Source organism: Neolamprologus brichardi, chromosome 5, assembly GCF_056152115.1.
Source record: "Neolamprologus brichardi isolate AB-2024 chromosome 5, ASM5615211v1, whole genome shotgun sequence".
Classification (NCBI taxonomy): domain Eukaryota; kingdom Metazoa; phylum Chordata; class Actinopteri; order Cichliformes; family Cichlidae; genus Neolamprologus; species Neolamprologus brichardi.
In genome coordinates, this window is record NC_142108.1 from 32,956,676 (window position 1) to 32,977,699 (window position 21,024).

General features: G+C 38.9%; 1 protein-coding gene across 2 annotated transcripts in view; it reads left to right on the forward strand.

The window, feature by feature from the left end:
* Positions 1-14,027, forward strand: part of LOC102798221 (putative selection and upkeep of intraepithelial T-cells protein 1 homolog) — a 30,323-nt gene extending 16,296 nt beyond the window's left edge. Inside the window, exons 1-5 of one of the 2 annotated variants that reach the window (XM_087841112.1) lie at positions 4,008-4,161; positions 7,925-8,260; positions 10,786-11,061; positions 13,059-13,187; positions 13,577-14,027. In XM_087841112.1, the coding sequence (XP_087697238.1) occupies positions 4,086-4,161; positions 7,925-8,260; positions 10,786-11,061; positions 13,059-13,187; positions 13,577-13,629 (870 nt within the window). In that variant the 5' untranslated portion in view covers positions 4,008-4,085 and the 3' untranslated portion in view covers positions 13,630-14,027. Of the gene's footprint in view, positions 1-4,007; positions 4,162-7,924; positions 8,261-10,134; positions 10,151-10,785; positions 11,062-13,058; positions 13,188-13,576 lie in introns of those variants that run through there. The other variant, XM_087841111.1, reaches the window with a different exon arrangement.
* Positions 14,028-21,024: the final 6,997 nt, after the last annotated feature.

Genomic DNA, 21,024 nt, shown 5'->3' on the forward strand with positions numbered 1-21,024 from the left:
CCCGTGAACACACAGGCGACCAAAGGAGGAAAGGTTAACATAGTGAATTTGTGTGTGAAGTTTAAAGTACTCCTGCCTTACACGCCTCTCTGCAGCTTCTCTCCTCCTGCTACCCCCCCAAGAACCCATCTCCATAGAGACTGTTTCAGCTCCCAAACAGACAAAAAACAAACTAAAAACCAGCAACAAACAACTTAAACATAAACAATCACAAAGAAAGAACAATACAGTATCCACATCTGAACCAAAGAGTAAAACAGTGAAATGTGGATTATTAAATATTAGGTCTCTCTCCTCCAAGTCTCTGTTAGTACATGACTTAATAATTGATCAACAAATTGATTTCCTCTGCCTTACAGAAACCTGGTTGCAGCAGGATGATTATGTTAGTTTAAATGAATCAACACCCCCGAGTCATTCTAACTACCAGAAATCTCGAAGCACAGGTCGAGGGGGCGGTTTGGCAGCAATTTTTCACACCAGTCTATTAATTAATGAAAGACCAAGACAGACTTTTAATTCATTTGAAAGCCTGATGCTTAGCCTCGTCCACCCCAGCTGTAAAACTCAAAAACCAGTCTTACTTGTTATCATCTATCGTCCACCTGGGCCTTACACAGAGTTTCTGTCTGATTTCTCAGACTTTATATCTAATTTAGTTCTGAGCTCAGATAAAATAATTATTGTGGGTGATTTTAACATCCATGTAGATGCTAAAAATGACAGCCTCAACATGGCATTTAATCTGTTGTTAGACTCAATTGGCTTCTCTCAAAATGTAAAAGAACCCACCCACCACTTTAATCACACTCTAGATCTTGTTTTAACATATGGCATAGAAACTGAACATTTAACAGTGTTTCCTGAAAACCCTCTCCTGTCTGATCATTTCCTGATAACATTTACTTTTACAATAATTGATTACGCAGCAGTGGAGAGTGGACTTTATCACAGTAGATGTCTTTCTGAAAGCGCTGTAACTAAGTTTAAGAATATAATCCAGCCACTGTTATCATCGTCAATGCCCTGTACCAACACAGAGCAGAGCAGCTATCTGAACGCTACCCCAACAGAGGTCGATTATCTTGTTAATAATTTCACCTCCTCACTACGTACGACTCTGGATACTGTAGCTCCAGTGAAAACTAAGGTCTCTAATCAGAAGTACCTGACTCCGTGGTATAATTCTCAAACACGTACCCTAAAGCAGATGACTCGTAATCTGGAGAGGAAATGGCGTGTCACAAATTTAGAGGATCATCATTTAGCCTGGAGAAATAGTTTGTTGCTTTATAAGAAAGCCCTCCGCAAAGCCAGAACAGCTTACTACTCATCACTGATTGAAGAAAATAAGAACAACCCCAGGTTTCTCTTCAGCACTGTAGCCAGGCTGACAAAAAGTCAGAGCTCTTTTGAGCCAACCATCCCTTTAACGTTAACTAGTGATGACTTCATGAACTTCTTCACAAATAAAATTTTTATCATTAGAGAAAAAAGTTACCAATAATCATCCCACAGATGTAATATTATCTACAGCTACTCTTAGTTCCATTGATGTTAAGTTAGACTCTTTTTCTCCAATCGATCTTTCTGAGTTAACTTCAATAATTACTTCCTCCAAACCATTAACGTGTCTTTTAGACCCCATTCCTACAAAACTGCTCAAAGAAGTCCTGCCATTAATTAATTCTTCGATCTTAAATATGATCAACCTATCTCTAATAATCGGCTATGTACCACAGGCCTTCAAGGTGGCTGCAGTTAAACCTTTACTCAAAAAGCATCTCTAGACCCAGCAGTCTTAGCTAATTATAGGCCAATCTCCAACCTTCCTTTCATATCAAAAATCCTTGAAAGAGTAGTTGTCAAACAGCTAACAGATCATCTGCAGAGGAATGGTTTATTTGAAGAGTTTCAGTCAGGTTTCAGAGCTCATCACAGCACAGAAACAGCTTTAGTGAAGGTTACAAATGATCTTCTTATGGCCTCTGACAGTGGACTCATCTCTGTGCTTGTCCTTCTTGACCTTAGTGCAGCGTTCGATACTGTCGACCATAATATCCTGTTAGAGCGATTAGAACATGCTGTAGGTATTACAGGTATTGCACTGCAGTGGTTTGTATCATATCTATCTAATAGACTCCAATTTGTGCATGTAAATGGAGAGTCCTCTTCACACACTGAGGTTAATTATGGAGTTCCACAGGGTTCAGTGCTAGGACCAATTCTGTTTACATTATACATGCTTCCCTTAGGCAGCATCATTAGAAGACATGGCATACATTTACACTGCTATGCAGATGACACCCAGCTCTCTGTCCATGAAGTCAGATAACACACACCAATTAGTTAAACTGCAGGAATGTCTTAAAGACATAAAGACCTGGATGGCCGCTAACTTTCTGCTTCTTAATTCAGATCAAACTGAGGTTATTGTACTCGGCCCTGAAAAGCTTAGAAATATGGTATCTAACCAGATTCTTCCTCTGGATGGCATTACCTTGGCCTCCAGTAACACTGTGAGGAACCTTGGAGTCATTTTTGACCAGGGCATGTCCTTCAACGCACATATGAAACAAATATGTAAGACTGCGTTCTTCCATTTGTGCAACATCTCTAAAATTAGAAATATCCTGTCTCAGAGTGACGCTGAAAAACTAGTTCATGCATTTATTACTTCCAGGCTGGACGACTGTAATTCATTATTATCAGGAAGTCCAAAAAACTCCCTGAAAAGCCTTCAGTTAATCCAAAATGCTGCAGCAAGAGTCCTGACAGGGACTAGAAAGAGAGAGCAGATTTCTCCTGTTTTGGCTTCCCTTCATTGGCTTCCTGTTAAATCCAGAATTCAAAATCCTGCTCCTCACATACAAGGTCTTAAACAATGCACTTGGGTTCTGCGACAGGACAGTGATCTAAAACACACCAGTAGGTCCAGTCCAGGCCTAGTCAAAGTCCTCACCTGAACTCGACTGAGATGCTTTGAAATTACTTTAAAAGGGCAGTTCATGCTGGAAAACTCTCAAATGTGGCTGATTTACAACAATTTGGCAAAGGTGAATGGACCAAAATTCCTCCACAGCACTTTAAAAGACTTGCTGCCAGTTATCACAAATGCTTGATTGTAGTTGTTGCTGCTAAGGGTAGGACAACCAGTTGTTAGGTTTAGGGAGCAAACACTTTTTCACACAGGACCATGTAGGTTTGGATTTTTTGCCCTTTAATAATAAACACCATCTAGAAAATGCATTTTGTGTTTAATTATGTTATTTTTGCCTGATATTTAGATTTGTTTGATCATCTGAAACATTTAAGTGTGACAAACAAAAAACAGAAATCAGGAGAAGGGGACAAACACTTTTTCACACCCCTGCCTCCCCCCATTCCCAGTGTCTCTGAAATGGACAAGCAGTTAAGAAGATGGATGGATGGATCCGTCCAAATTTCACCATAATTTCATCCTTGGTCATTTATGCAGGGTTGAGTTGTGGAGACAACACTCAAAGCAGGTATGTCCAGAAAGCCACCTACTCCGTGTGGACACCAAGGCCAGCTAAAAGATATCATCTCCTGGAAGTGTGTCCCAGGTCATCCTCTGGGCCTCCTTCCTAAAGGACACGCTTCCTTGAGGCATGTGAAGAGTGTTCGAACTACAACTAACTTATGTCTGTTTTTTTTTTTTCCTTGTGTGTGTGTCATATAAAGATGCTAGTGTGAAAAAATGAAGCTGTCTTTGACCTTAAAGGCTACAGATTCTGGAAGTATGGGGTGTCCTCTCTCTTTACCTCAACCTGTACATAAACTGTTACAATAATCTGTTATCTCTGCTCATTAATCTGTCTGCTGTCAGCGATTCTGTGTAACTGTCGCTGTTATTAAACATGTTAGAGCTAAATGTCGCTGATATTGTCACATATCACACCGGAAGTGCAGTTATAGCTTACGGCTTTAAGAGAATAGAAGGAGAATGAATGTTTCTTTCTTTCTTTTTTGTGCGTCAGTGCGCTGGGAGGAGTGGCTCCGAGCTCCTGTGTGTTTTTTAAAGAGATGCTGTAACGTTTGATCCTCAGAGGGTTTCTGCAGACATGGAGCTTCTACCACTTCTGTTTCTGAGCTTCTGTTTCCTGACTTTGTCCGGACTGACGTTTGCTGCTGAATCCGGTAAGAAACTCATTGATTTAGAGTGATCATGTGTGCAGGCGCAGTCACGTTTCACAGCAGCGGATGGAGCCTAAACGCTTTTCAGGCTGCTGCGTTAGTGGGTGGATGACTGCGGAGTCTACACCTGTGACATCAGCTTTTAATGCGGCCGCATTTTAGTGTTGAAATAACGAGAGTTAGAGCAGATTAATGTGCAGCACCTGCAACAACGAAACGAATCTATTTCTTTGTTGATCGTTATAGCGATACTTATTATTTCGTTTGCATGTGTTTTACGTACGTGTGTGCGTCTTTGTCAGTGCGCTGCTTCCTGTAAACGCATCTGTTTTGGTCTCTGTTTAGACTGTGGGATATTTGTTTCCGAATGAACTTCATGTTCAGTTTGAAACACATATACACTGTTTCTACTAATACAGAGATAGTGTAGAGGTAGTGTTTGTTTGTTGGTTTGTTAATGACTTTACAATAAGAGAAAGTCAAATTTCATCTCAGGCAATCATTATCAAAGAGTGTTTTCTACATTACAATAGACAGTCACGCTACTGGAGTCATGGTAAAGCTAGAAGCTAGAACTCTTTTTATGGAATTTTACTTCTTAAAAATATTTGCTCTGTGATTTTAACTCCACTCATTAACATAGAGGCTTTTCCTGGATAGAGAGGAATGCTGGGAAATATATTACCTGTACTTCCTGACATTGATCTCTACTGTTTGTCAAAAATTTCTGCATCAAGCGGATGCAGTTATATAAGAATAGGTCAATATGCAGGGAGAGTCAGTTTTAATGGACCTTGCCTTCTGTGTCCTGATGTCAACGATACTACACGTTATCTATTTAGTGAGTGTTTTATGAAGTCATTAACACAAATAATTTAAAATGATGGTAAGTGGTGCTGAAAAGAGTAAAGAGAGCAGAGAGCAGGATGAGGACTTTGGCTTTCAGCCGTTCTGTTATGTTTGAGTATTTCGTGTTTTTATAAAGGATTGAAACGCTCTTATCACTTGTGCTGATAATATGCACTGACTTTTGTAATACCCATTGAGTAATTAAAAATAAGCTCTCGTTTGTCATTTGTCAAGATTATTTTGTAAGGACACTCTCTGAACAATCCAAAACATAACAACAAAACAAACCTTTTACAGAACATTCTGTAAAATGTACTACATGCTCAAACCTTCCAAAAGTACACTTGAGATTGTCTGTGAAGGTTCTCAGTCCTCCAGGTCATTGTAGTCTAAGGAGCTTGGAAAGAAAAGTGTCTGGACTTGAGATTATACTCCTCATTACTTTTGTTTTGTTTGTTTGTTTTTCCTCTAAGCCAGTTTTTTCAAACAGAGAACCATTTTGATATTTTTAGATGGCAGTGCTGCTTACTACTTCTGAACAACATGCCTGACAGTCAAAACAACCTCTTGCATGGGATAGATGTGCAAAATGCAAGACATCTCACTGTGTGCTGTTTCACGTTTGGACCACTGCTGGGACAGTTTTCTTTGTCTCCTCTTCATCAGATCAAGCTATGGCTGAAAGCCTGTTGCTTGTAGAATGGTCTGTCCAGCATGGCCTCCCTTTGGCGAGTGGAAGGAAGGTTTTTCACATCACCAAGTGATATTCTAAGCTCAGTGTACCTCAGTAGCATCTCAGTTCACATCTGCAGTGGTCTTGTCAAGAGAACCATCTGGCAGAGCTTTAAAACTGAATTTGCGCTTGATCTTGTTAATCACGCATCTAAGAATTAGAGGCGTCAAAAGGAATTTGCGTTAAGGCTTTATTATAGAGAATAATAATAATAATAATAATAATAATAATAATAATAATAATAATAATAATAATAATAATAATAATAATACTCTGTGTGTGTGTGAGAGAGAGAGAGAGAGAGAGAGAGAGAGAGAGAGAGAGAGAGAGAGAGAGAGAGAAAGAGAGAATACAAGGTGCTGTCTTTGCTCTGTCACATTGTGCTGTTTAGGTCCCCAGATTATTGGGTGTGGAGTTTTAAAGCTAACTTTTTTTTCTGCCAATAGAGCAGGTTAAAAGTCTGTAAACACCACAAATACTGCACAGTCACATAGGCATGGTAATTAATAAGAATTTAGACGATTCCGATTCCATTTTTAATATCACTTATCGATTCAGTTCCTTATCAATTCATATTGGCCCATTGTCACCACACCATCTCTAAGCAGCATATCAAAGACATTACTTTTATATAAAATAATTACAGGCTGTCTGGTCAAATGTTTGTGCATGTTGGAGGTATTTCCCCTCTTTGTTGTGATCAATATTGGGATCATTACTAAAATAAAAAAAAGTTGAAAAGTTGGGGAAAAAAGTTTTGCAGCTTAGAACAAAATGTCAATCAGTTTTTATAATATTTCTAGCTTTCATTTTAATAATTAAAGCTTTTTCTTATATTTTCTAACTTTATAATATATAGTATTTTATTTTGTTCAGTCTGTTACTGTTCTTCTCAACTGAAACTGCATAATTTCCTTAGGCATTAATAAAATATTCTCATTGTGATTCTGATAGCTGTTACAGTTATAAAGCTGAGGAATCAAAATTTTAATAATAGAAATTTCATTGTGAATAATAAGATTTTTCTATTTAAAGATATTTAAAGTTTATGTGATAAGTATGGTCACATATATGTTACTCAGGTGGAGCTGTGTGTTGGTAGGATGGAGGAGCATTTCATGTGGATGCAGTCATATCAGCAGAAATCAGTATTCAGAGAGAGTCATCTTTAATGGACTTCACCCTCTGACCTCTGTAAACAGAAATGTAATACATAAAGTAAAGGTGAGCTATTATACTCATTTCCAGCTCCGTGTTTGATTCTTGAACACTTTAGCAGGATTCACAGTTCACAATGATCCTTGTTTATCTCAGTCTGGGCCTTGGTGCAGCCTCTGAGTTCATCCTCTCTGAAACAAGCTCTTCAGCTCCTTCAGCCTCAGTTTAAACCAGTCAGTCTCACACTGTGCAGTGAGGCATGGACTACAAAGAACAATGTGAAGGAGAGGTAAAGCACATAAAGGAGATGTTTGTAGGAAGAAAAAATAAAGCTGAGTTAGTGGATTTCATCTTGTAACTGTTTTTCTTTTCAAATTGGATTGGTATGGTAAATGGCCTGTATTTGTATAGCGCTTTTACTAGTCCCGCCTAGGGACCCCAAAGCGCTTTTACACATCCAGTCATCCACCCATTCACACACACATTCACACACTGGTGGAGGCAGCTACAGTTGTAGCCACAGCTGCCCTGGGGCAGACTGACAGAAGCGAGGCTGCCATATCGCGCCATCGGCCCCTCTGGCCATCACCAGTAGGCGGTAGGTGAAGTGTCACAACGACCGAGACTGTCCGAGCTGGGGCTCGAACCGGCAACCTTCCAATTACAAGGCGAACTCCCAACTCTTGAGTCACGATCGCCCAATTAAACGATCAGTTTAATTGTTCATGATTAATTTGGAAATAAAAATAAGCGTGAACTTTCTTAGCTGTCCCTGACTCATACCTGACTTTCCTTCTCGCCTCTGTCAGTGCGCCCCAGGGTGGCTGTGGCTACAATGTAGCTGCCATCACCAGTGTGTGAATGTGTGTGTGAATGGGTGGATGACTGGACGTGTAAAGTGCTTTGGAGTCCTTAGGGACTAGTAAAGCGCTATACAAATGCAGGCCATTTTACAATTTTTTTTTTCCTTCTGTCCTCATCAATCTGTATGAAAACACACTGTTTAATTCATGTTCTGTATTTCAGGGACATCTGTGGCCAGAGTGACTGTGAAAGAAGATGCTGATGCTATTTTACCCTGTTCTCTCGGCACCAGTGAGACCATTGAGTCAATGGTGTTTGACTGGAAGAAAGACGGAAAGCAGGTGTTCACGTACAATAATGGCACGCATCATAATAATGACCTTGAAGATCAGTCTGCGGAGTTCAAAGGTCGAGTCTCACATTTTGCAGAAGAGCTGAAGAATGGCAACGCCTCCATAAAAATAACAGACACTAGGCTAGAGGACAAAGGAAACTATATCTGTATTTTTCCAAATACTCAGTCCGGTGATATAAGATTCCACATTGAGCTTGCTGTTGGTGAGTGCTGTTATAAATCAGCTGATTACTTACAGATGAAACAGTCAGTACACACATCTGGCAGGGTCTCAGCCCCACAGCACACCTGCAGAAATATTATCAATATTTGGTAAATAAATTGTCCTGTCTGCTTGTCAAAGATCTGAGGTGCCCACAGGTTTTTTCAGTCTTTACTAAACAGAATAAATCTCTGTCAATGCAACTGTAAACACTGAATAAACAAATTCTCACTTCTCCTGATATATCAGACACACAGCTGTTCAGGGTGTTTTCTGACTGTGTCATTATAATACATCCACCACCATAAATCAGTCTCTTGTGTAAATGTATAAGGACAATTATGAAATATGTGACTGTTCTTTCTTTTTTTTTAGTTTAGGATTATAAAATATGGCTAATATAGCAGATTAACACTTCTGAGTTTCTTTTCTGACTGCCAACTTGATAATAACACAGTCACCTCTAATATTTGTGCTTTTTTCCCTTTCAGAGCCCATATTAACTTGTTAGAGCCTCTCACAGGCATGTGCACTTCTGCATGTCTGTAACTACCAGAATAAACTTAAGAAAAATTTCCAAATCATAAATATCTGATACCTGCCTGTTTTATCACTGTGAACTAAAATCTGTGATAATTATTGTAGTCTGTCAGTTTTACCTTTAGCTCTAACACAGATCATTTGTTAGAGGATTATACAGGAAATGACTGAAGCCTTGATGTTTTTAACCTTTTACTTAAAATGTTAACTAGAATTAATCAGTCATTATAAGGGCTAGGAGGCTGAAATTTACAGGATATCCTCTTCATTCTGTCTCCGATAAATGCACCAAGTTTCATGCTAATATACAGAGATGGCTTTAAGATATTACAGTTTAGTTCAAAGCACAAAGCCGAGCATCTCTAATCAATTGCCTCAAAACGCCCAAAAAAATCTCTTCAAAGTTAACAAATAATAATGATTCCTTTTGTTTTTTGCACTTTAAATGTTCTTAAATACTAAACTTAACCACAAAACCATCTCCTAAATTACTAAAATCATGATTTTGTTTTGTTCTTTGTTTTCTAATCGGGTATTTTTCCAAAGATAAAATAGTTTTCTATGATTTCATTTCGTTCCATTGAAACAGCGAGGCTAATTACGTAAACTTCCATATATGGTCAGACAGGTGATTTTCCCGGCTTCAAAGGGAGAGTGGTTTCATTGCCTTAACTTTCTATTGGATAACAGCAGCTGTCAATCAAACTGCCGTGCGATTGGTATAAGATTCGTTTTTCTGATTGGCTGATTGGATTAACGGTCTCCATGGCGCGTCGCTTCACGTTGGCGGAAGATGCTGATAGTTTATTGATGTTCGTGGGCGTTTAAGGATTTCAGCGATACCAAACTTGATTGGTGAAATAATCTAACAATCGCTTAAAATGGCTTTAAAACCGCATTTATATTAGTTTGCGTAGCTCCGATAAAACTTTCCGACAAAACAAATTTACTGTTTTTTCAGGTTCTTTTTACTCCCGCTTGAACGCAAACAAACTGAAGTTAATCCGTGGGGTTTTCCCTTTAAACAAGCAATTGTTTGTTTTTAAAAAGCCGTTTTTGTTCCAATAAACGGCTTTTTAACATTGATTGTAATGGGTAGAAGTAGGGTCACGAAGTATTTACTGCCGTAAATTAAGACGTTGCTGTTTTTATGTCGTAAATTCTTTACTGAGGTTCGTGAATCTACTGAAAGATAAACATCTGAACTTTGAAACGACGTATAACATGTCCGTGTCTATGTTTCCGGTCATCATGAAAATATACATTATGTTTATCTATTAATATTACCATGCAAACTTGGGTCGCATACAACCTCTGCGTTTTAAAAAGTTAAAGGTCCGAAGCATCTCAGGTGAGTCCTGCCTTTGACGTCACTGATATTCGCATCCTCGTGTGTATATGTGAACTCATTACTCACTCCTAATCGTCTGCATTGAGTTATTAATCCAAGTAGAAAACTACCTTTTAAGATACATATGCTCAAAAAGTATCTTATCCCTCTCAATGTAATTAAAATTTCCAGCAACTTCTAGCAATAAGTTTTATAAGACTAGTGGAATTGTTTTGGAGATTGCAGGGGGGTTTTGCTTTATTTTCTGTAACATCTACAATTGTTCAAGTAGTTATTTATATTCATATTTATAGCAATAAAAAATAACACTGAAATCCTCCTTAAGTAGTTATCCAGGTTACAGTGCCAGATTTTTGATGATATGTTTGCCATTTTGCTGGCACTTTCCTACCTTTTTCTGTATAACTCTAAACAAACTTAGAGATGTCCAAACCTTTTTTCCATATAAATGTCTGCATGTGAGTCTAAAATGTTGTTTAGAGTAAAAACTTTATTTAAATTTAAATTAAATTCCTTTTTAAAACATCAATACTGTCCTGTAAGGCAGTATTGAGTTAGTACCCTCACATTGGCACTCAGAGTAGCTAAACATGAAAAAATAATAATTATACAATATTACTATTGTGTGTTCACAGGAGCTGCAGAGCCTTCTGTCACAAATCTTGATGAAACAAATGACTGGGCGCTCCTTAAGTGTGTTGTTAAAGGTGCTTCCCCCAAACCTACAGTCGAGTGGTGGGACAGTAACAATCAAACCATTCCTTCTGAGGAGCCGCAGGTCTCTAAAAGAGGAGAGCGCTTCTTCATCACCCTCAAAACTAATGTGACAAAGTCCGACCGCTATCACTGTGTCGCCACACAGAAGGAAATCTGGCATCAGGCACATACGGAAATCAATGTGCGTTTGAGTGGTGAGTGAAATTTTAATCTTAAAATGTTTTAAGTAATTGTTGTTTTTCAAAAATGTGAAATGTGCTCAGACTGAATACACAGAATAATGTCTGCAAAGAAGCTAAATATTAACTAATGAAATCATAAAGACAGATGTCTGGAAAATGTTTCTCAGGTGAAAAAAGTAGAGGTGTGTGATAAAACACTCCAGCAGACAGATTCACTGGAGCTGAAGCAAAAAGTAACTTTAGTCTGAATTCAACTCATAAATGAGTTAGTTTGTGTTTGTATACAAGACCTCTTACAGGTGTCATTATGAGCAGTTATCAGTGTTACATATATGATGCACAGTGTGATTATATTCCTTATTTTTTATGTGCTGTAGCAAATGTTTGAGGGCAGATGCTAAAAAGTGAGATGACACCCATTACACTTCTGAGCTCCGTCTCATTAAGGAGTCATTTTCCTATATTCTGGGAGTTTCCTGATAGCAAATCATCAAACTATTTTAATAACGTCTGTTGTGGTCCCTAAATCCAGCCAATCATATGAAGTGCCAAACCATTGATGCAACCCACAGAAAACTTAATGATACAAACACAGCAGCAAATATTAAAAATATATATAAGAGAGGGAAGTCTGAGAAGACTTTCTAACTAATGTTAATGCATTAAACAATAGAGCCAACAATGGAATAGAACTCCAAATCATATACTTTATAGTAAGGATGAGCAAGTTTTCACTGAGGTCACAGTGTAATTGAGCTCTTTTCTATACATGTGGTGAGTGAAGAATAATCTGGATGAGTCCATTGAATTGCAAGTAAAGATATTTTTTGGCAAATGTGACAAAAGGCTTTGTGTTCATTTCGCTCAATAGTTGTTTTCTCCCTGGAACTCTCCCATGGATTCATTTTTCCCGTCTCATTCTTATTGTTGAATAACTACGGCAAGTGAGGCCTTTGATTCTGAAGAATTTGTTCTGGGTTCTTCTGTGACCTCCTGGATGAGTCATCGATGCTCTAGCATCTAAAAGTAATTTGGTCGGCCACCATCACCACTGTGGTTCGCTGTAGTCACAAAGCCTTATCCGTGGTTTTGTAACCTTTCCAGACTAATAGGTGACAGTGACTTTGTTTTTCAGTGGTTTCTGTAGATCATAGCATGACGTGGTGGTTTTTGAGAACTTTTAGCCCACTTTGTCAGATAGGTTCTGTGTAGGTGATTTCTTGATTCAGCAGGTCTGGCAATAATCTAATCAGGCCTAAGTGTTTTTAGTGAAAAGGAACTGAGCTTTAAGAAATATTGTTAAAGTAAACATGGAAATCAGAAAGGGGTGAATACTTTTTCATAGCATTTAAATGCATAATTATGTATCTACAGTCGCCCTTGCAGGGGCATGCATGACAATCCACATGTATTCATACTGCATGCATTCGTATCATTAAAAAAAAAAAGAATAAAATAGTAGAAATCATCTTAATGCTCAGTATTTCTGAATGTAATATTCATGCCAGATGATTAAATATAACATAAAAACAAGAAAACGATTTTGCATAAAAAATCGATCCTAACAGTCCAAAATCCTCCAGTGCAGAGAGTCATTTGTTGGCAGTGCAGCAGGCGGTCATTACACTGACAGATTTGTATTCCTTGTTTTCTGGAATCATCAGTCTGAAGAGATTCACTTTAATGATGTGTGTATTTAAGAAGCTCATGGTGGAGGAAACCTCGATTACACACAGACTCACACATGTTTTCAGATGTGAGGCTCAGTAAAAAGAAAGCAGGAGTCTGTGAGCAGCAGCACAGATTCAAACATCTTTCATACAAGACAAAACTCCAACATCATCTTTACAGCTGAGAGCAGAACCAGAGCCAGCCTGTGAGCTGTGGAGAAGAACAGGAGAAAACAGGAAGTTATATCCATGCTGACATCACTGAGCTCGCTGTTTAAACCTGCAGTCTGTTCCTGACATGCAGTCACAGTCTGAGTTACACCAATGTTTTCTCTTCAGTTCCAGAACCAAAGACTGGATGGAAGAGTGTAGCTGTTGCTGTTCTTGCTGTTCTTGCTGTTGTTCTTGTTGTTGTTCTTGTTGTAGTTGGGATTCTTGTCTGGTGGTGTTGCTTCAAGAATAAAAAAAGTAAGTTTAATGTATTTATGAACATTCTCATATTTTTGTGTGACTGTCATGTTTACAATATTGTTTATTTCACTTTATTTTTAATATATTAATGAAACAAACTGAAATGAACTAAAGCTTACTGTGAGGAAAGAGGAGGAACACACTGTAGAGGCTGATGAAGATGCTTAAACAGCAAACATCACGATTTATTCATAAAGACAGTTTAGCATTTTGTCTGTAATCATAATAAAATTGGGTGAATTTTCCCGCTGTAGTTATGTTACATTGGCAACGAGTATAATTCAGACTTACTCATGTGTCATCGTGCACTCCATTACTTAGATTCACAGCACTACATTTCTGCTCAGTTATGACTTTTTAACACAGTTTTGTTTTCCAATCTGCAGAAAGACGAGAAGAAACAGAATCCACCCTTCGAGAAAGAGAAAATCTACACTGATCAAAGTGAACCCAAAGTGTGAAGTATGGTGTGTGTGTAGCTTATGTGTTTGTTTTATGAGAACCAAGTTAAGCTTTTGAGCAGAACAGTGATGACATGTTGGATTATTTTTGGTATTTTCAGCAGTTTAAAAGTTCAGAACAGATTTTAATCCTGTGGTTTAGCACATGGTTAAATGTCAGGATGGAGGGATGTAGCCATTTTTGTTATACTTTCATCCTAATCACCCCATATTTTTATATAAAAATAAAAGTTTAAATGACTCATAGTGCTCAATACTTGATACACAAACCCCGTTCAAAAACAAATTTTGTCACTTTCACAGTACAACATATAGTGAAATGCTTGTGTCCTGAACTGCAGACGTAGCTGCGCCATTCCAGGGCTGGTTTTTAGCATGGGGGATGCCAGGGCCCTGACTGGATACCAGTCAGGATACCCACCTGGTATCCAGAGGTGTGTAGTCTTACCACTACACTAACTAGCTGCCTGTCTAATGGCATCTTTTCAACATTGAAACAGGGCATTTGGGGATTTTTTTTCTATTTGAATGGAAACAGATGCAGTGCATCAATGCTTTCTTCATGAAATAAACTGTTGTATTTATTCCATGAGAGATCAGAGGTCATCCTCCTGTGCTTTCCTCTTCTACAGCAGTTTAATAGGACGGAGTAGAGAAATGGCTCCACCTGCTCTTGGTGCATAACATGTTACTAATAAAGAAAACTACTTTTAGCTGCTCCGTTGCCACAGTGGGTAGCGCCGCATGTTTGATTTGGACACACAATCAATACTCTGGATGGATTTGTGTTTCCAGCTGCACTCATATTTCAGTAATTATCTAAATAATATTTAAAAAGAAATTTGTCTGATAACAGCAGGTTTGTCAAACAACTGTCTCAAGTTAATTCTTTTTAGAATGCTCCAAACAAGAGAAACATTTTTCTTTTGTTTTCTAACCCTAAACGTACATTAACTATAACCCTGAGCTGGTCTGCTGTAAATAAATGTGAATCAGGATACACACACTCCATTGAATGTTGTTGATGTTTGATTTTGAAAATCATGTTCATGCTTTTAATTCTTCATGTCCTAATACATTATTAGTTGTCACACTGTTCAAGGATCTCAGAGTAAAATATCATGTGTGTGTGTGTATAACCACCATGGGAAGACTCAAGGAGAGGGGCAGGTTAGACTTTGCTGAAAACACCTAAAAAAGAGCCTGCAGAGATCAGAAAAAGTATCAGAAAAAACCAAGTTGAACTTTTATCTGAATAATGGGAAGAGAAAAGTATAAAGAAGGAGAGACATGACTTATTATTTGAAACACATCACATAATCTGTCAAAGTGGAGGCAGTATTATTGTATGGCTTTGTAAAAACTGGGTCATTATTGTTTACTGATGATGTGACAAGATGAATTCTAAGTTTTCTGAATTGATTCATTCGTCAGTCGCCAAGCCAGTCACCGTGGTTTTCAGTTGTAGTAAATATACAGCTTAAAAACGTAAAGGCACATCAGATCTTAATGGGAAACAAATCGTGCTGGATATCTACACTGATAGGAACTGGGTAATATGTTACCAACAAAAGGATGCTACATAGTTGGATGGAAATTAAATTTATATATCTACAGAGAGCTGATTTCAAACAACTCTACCATCTAGCCTTTCTGTGTGGAGACATGCAGTTAGTGGGGTTAGGTTAATTGGAGTCTAAATTGTCCATGAGTGTGAGTGCAAATGGTTGTCTGTCTCTCTGTGTTAGAGAGGTGACCTGTTCAGCGTGTACCCTGCCTCTCGCAGCTGTGATAGGCTCCAGTGACCCTGATTTGGATAAGTTAAAAAGAATGCATGGATTTATCTTTTTAGAAGAAATATAAAATTTCAAAGTATTTGGTAAAGACATTATGAACAGATGGTACAAATGAGGCAGATACAAAGAACAGGAAGTTCCCAAAATAAAACAGGAAGCAAAACAACAAGACTCCTAACATGGAAACGGAGAACAGGAGGCAGGAGAAGGGAACACCAAACTATAGCCAAGAACAGAAACTACAAAGCAAAATTAACTGATCATCATCATCACCTTTATTTATAAGGCACTTTAAAACAACCAGCTCCAGCGCTCCACGCCACCCTGAAAAGGATAAGCGGAAGCGAATGGATGGATGTTGGGAGTCATGCAGCAGCATTTTGAACCAGCTGCAGACAGCAACGACTGACTGACCCCCACATAAAGTGAGTCACAGTAGTCCAGATGGGAAGAAATAAAAGCATGGATCACTGTTTCAAGGTGCTGCCTGGAAAGAAAATGTTTCACTCTATCCAGTTGCCTTAAATGAAAACCGAACTCAAAACCACAAATAACAAAAATAAGCATACAAAAGAAATAAAACAAAAGCTCTAAAATACATAAAAACCAAACTAAAGGTTGGAGAATATTTAGTAAAAATTTGAACTGAAAAACACCAGGTCAAAAACCTGTAAAGATGTGGTTGATGTTTGGTGGTAGATGGGATGTAGCTCCTTCTGGTGTTTTTTGTTCAAAGCAGCGAAGAAGCAGTCTGATCATCTGACAGCACAGCAGCACCACACTTTGGGTCTGTGTTTGTTAGTTAGTGAACATCACTAACTAAATATCACATACACCTGCCTGGAGTTGTTGTTGGTGTGGAGGTGGTCCTCAGTTTTATTTTGAAGCTGGACTTTCTGATGTTCTTTTTCAGGCTGAAATTTAATAGTGAAGGAAAAAGGGTCAGTACATAACTGACAAATACTCTACATATGGCAGTGTCTGTCTACAGTCTTAGTTTGATTAGCATATTTTTAGCTAATATGAATGTTAAGAATGTTATTTCTGTGAGCACTGGTTTCTTTGTTGGGGGTGTAGGGTGTGATCTGTTACCCTGTTAACACAGGACCAGGACTGGACTGACCAATGAGGAGTACCTGCCTGAGGCCAAAGGGTCGTTATGGACAGTCAGCTCAATCAACGAGCAGCTCATGGACCACTCTGACTGCACACTTTTGGTGTCTCCCTCTCTCTTTGCCAAGGCAGACAGGATGAACCAGTTTGATCATATAAAGTAAGAAAGATGGGGAGATAGGGACTGAAAAGAGGTAAGAGCCAGTTAGAAATCAGGTCAGACTAAAACAGGAGCTGAAACAGGAACAGCTTCTTTGCATTGTTACATTGTGAACAGAGTGGCCTGGGATGGTGTCAAATGCCTGGCCTATCATTTTACCCAACCTCACTGAATGTGCCTGTACAAGGAACGCTGAAACCAGCACAGATCACAATGTGAAGACAATGATCTGCAGTCTCTGAAAGGCCAGGACAGCATCACATGTGACACAACTGAGGCAGAGGACGCAAAACTAAATGTAAGAACAGGAGGCTGTCAGAATAAAACAGGAAGTGATAAAATAAAAGAACATCTAACATAGAAACTGAGATTTAACAACACAGGAAACGCAAGAGGGCGAGAGAACTGAAAGAAGGAAATCAATACGTGCAAACTGACTGAACAGAAAGTACACAGAAAACTAACTGACCTTCAAAATCACAGGTTACTATAAATGATTAAACTTAACCTGCAAATAAATAAACAAATAAATCGAACATGAGAGCAAACTAAGAATCCACAAACAATATTTAATACAAATTAAAAATAGAAAGTCCCAAACTAAAAACACTGGACCATGACAGGTTGGGAACCACTGAGCTACCATCACAACACTACATGTTCACATCACTATTAAAATATCACAGTAATTCTTCATGATTACTTTAACTTTTAATACTTTTTGTGTATTTTGCAGATAATCAAAGAATAGTAAACACAGTAAAAAATCAAGAATAAAAACATCAGTGTAGCAACCTGATTATTGGTGTATTTGCACAGCACTTTGGAGCTGATATTCTAACCGTTACAGAGGTGCTGAATGCAGTAAAATACAGTTGAAGTTGTTTAGTTGGTTCGTTAGGTAGTTAGTCTCATTGTTTACTCAGGTTTTGTTTGCACCTGTTCGGGCAGTTATGTGTGTCACTCAGCACCTTTGTGTGTGAAAGTTATTAAGTTCACCGTCTGTGCAGCACAGAAGGATCAGGATCCCCACCCAGATCCTTTTCATGCAGTGTTTACATTCATTTACTTTAACATTTACTTTAGTCCCACACAGGTGACGTCTGAGCCTCTCACAGGTTTACTGCAGTGTTGATGTGCAGTGGACTTTCTCCATGTTTTCAGGTCAGCTCGGCTTTGCATTACTTGTCATTTGTGACTCAAACTGTAGGGTTCATACAAATATTAATAAACAGTTTGTTGGTTTTAACAAAATAAAACTGCATCTTGGGATTTACTGTGTTCAGGATGGTGCAGTGATTATTATGGTTCCCTCTCAACAAGACGTTGAGGGAGTTGTGTGTACTGTGGCTTCGTTCCACTCTGTCAAAGAGCCATGTGACAGGTCAGTGACCTGTCCAGAGTCTGTTGCCCTGTGACCATTAAATGCAGAGTCAGAACATAAAGTAAATGAAATGAGTTTGTGAACTTAGAAAACCAACTAACTTGTAATAAAAGGTACAGAGGGAATATTCTTAGTTTTGTTCTGTTAGTTTGGTAAAAATCTTATTACAGTGTGTCTGATGAGGCTTTGATGCTGAGTCTCTGAATGTCTACAACACTGTGAGTCGGCTGCTTTCAGAAGGTTCTGTGTTGGTATTGTAATGTCTGCAGTGATTTTCTAAATCCTGCCTCTGACATATGACCTCCACACAATAATAATAAATAATAATAATAAAATTAATACTGAAACTAATAAAGACTAAACAATATAAACTGAGATGAAATAAGACAATTTACTGTGGAAACAAACTGAAACTAAACAGCAATAAAAATAAATAAAAATACAATCGAAGCAGAAAAAACTACAATAACTCTGGCCATAAGTGACACAATGTGGAGGCTGAGCTGCTAAATCATTAGCTGACACTGTAGTTAAACTGTACTACACTAACACTATCAGCAGGTTGTGTTCATAACGTGCACAGGTAACTGCTTATTTGTGTCAGCAGATCAATAAAACACAAAACTGGAGGTCAAACTTGTTTGTGTTCAGATTTTCTCTCTTCTGTCAGGTGGAGAGGTGGGCAGATTCCTCATGTCTCCACCTGTGGGTGAAACTACCCTTCCTTAAGTTGCTTTCATCCATCTGGAGCTCATAGCTCATCATTAGCTGAGTGTTTAAGGACCAGCTGTGTAAGTCGCTCTCTGCAGATCGTTTTCTCCACCATGGTTGTTAATCTCTAGCTGTTGTTCTTACCCTCAATAATTCCTTTGCTCTGTTTGCTTCCTAGTTGTCAGCACACAGAAGCACACCTGCCTGCCCACTCTCCACCCAACCTTCTATCATCTCCAGATTCCAGCCTGATCCCCTGTGTCCCCTCTCTCTTCTCAATCTAATCTAATCCTCTGATACGTCCTACATAGGAGCACCTGTTCCATCAGTCTGCTTCCATCAATTATTCAGTTTTGAATAAACTGTTTAAACTTTTCCCGGCTGTCCGAATCTGCTCATCAGTCCAGACACTAGAAAAACCATGACAATGAAATGGTGTGTACCACACAGCAGGTCATAATTGCATTAAATGTTCCAAAAGTCACCACAAACACTTCAGTGACTTCAGTTGACAGACTGAACTAAGTTCAGCTGACTGTGCTGATGTTGGACACCTAAATCCATCCAACCATCTGCTTTCATGAAATCTCACCATCATAAATTTTGAATGCATCACATTTGTGGTGGTCAGGTTTGGCACATCAGTGAGTCAGAGTCCAGAGTGACTCTGATATCAACCCTCTGACTCCACATGAAACAAACTGTACTCCAAACCACAAAAAACTGGAGCATTACTGGGATTGGCAGCTTTAATTAATTTCAAAGTAAAACTCTTTGTTCAACTTTTTCCTGGCGCTGGATCATCTGACAGACAACAATTTCCCTCGGGATAAATGAAGTATGATCAATCAAAATATGACCTACTGTCTGTATTATACTGTACAGTTTCATCTTCGTCACCAGCAGCATCTGGACTCCGGTTATCAGAGTCTAATTGCCAGAGAGCTGAATTTTGTATCACAATAATTAATTCTCACTCTTTTCAAAATGTTTTCTCCTGGAGGGGGTTATAAATTTTAGACTGTTGCTTGTAAGATGTTTCTGTGTCCAGACCTGAAGTGGATGCTGAACACATCCTGTTCGCGTGCCGGCTGTTTCTGAGGAAAACTTACCCGAGGCTGCAGTCAGAGTTGTTGTTTGGTTTTATGGCTTTTCTTCAGAAACTCATATTTAAATTCATTCAGGGTCTCACACCAACCCGAGAATATTTCACGTGTGTCCTTTTAATAAACTTTCTCAGGTTCTCTTTTCTTCCACTTTTTAAATATTTTTTTCATGGGTTTAATTTTTCCTTTTGCTAATTGATGATCAGAAAACATACCTGATGAAACAGGACTGCAGTGAACCAAACAAGTGCAAACACTCCTGGGACAGTTCATGTTTACCTCTGAAGCTGTTATCAGTGTTAACAACATCGTCATCCCCTATGTAGCCGGTGTGTCAGAGAAACTCAGGAGAGTTTTCTCCAAGCAGCAACACACTCAGACAGAAACTGGTTCACCCGAAAGACAAAACGCCAAAACACAGACTTAACAATGTGGTGTATGCTGTACAGCAGCGAGGAATGCCCAGACCTCTACATCGGAGAGACCAAAGAGCCACTTCACAAGCGCATGGCACAACACAGAAGAGCCACCTCCACAGGACAAGACTCAGCAGTTCATCTGCATCTAAAGGTCAAAGGTCACTCTTTCGAGGCTGCCAATGTTCACATTTTGGACAGAGAGGACAGATGGTTTGAAAGAGGAGTGAAAGAAGCATCTATGTCCACTGTGAGCGACCATCTTTGAACAGAGGCGGTGGTTTACGACACCAACTCTCTGCCATCTATAATCCAGTTTTGAGTTCCCTCCCCAGACGCCTTAACGCCCACTCACATCCTGGGCCATCTGACCTCAGGAAATCACATGATTTCACACCATGTGATTAGAGGATCATCAGGGGGTCCTTTTGTCCCTCTGTGGGGGGAAACTCCCACTAGGTTTAAATCTGGGACTCTCCACCATTTGACCTTAGAACTGAAGAAGCTTCTCGGATGAAGGTGAAACGTCTTCAAGCAACTTAAAGAAGTCCAGACGCTTTTCTTTCCAAGCTCCTTAGACTACGATGACCTGGATGACTGAGAACCTTCACAGACACGTCAGTGTTAACGTTTGATGTCCTCACTGCTGCAGATTATAAACCTGCCTAATGCTAATGTTTCTGAGCA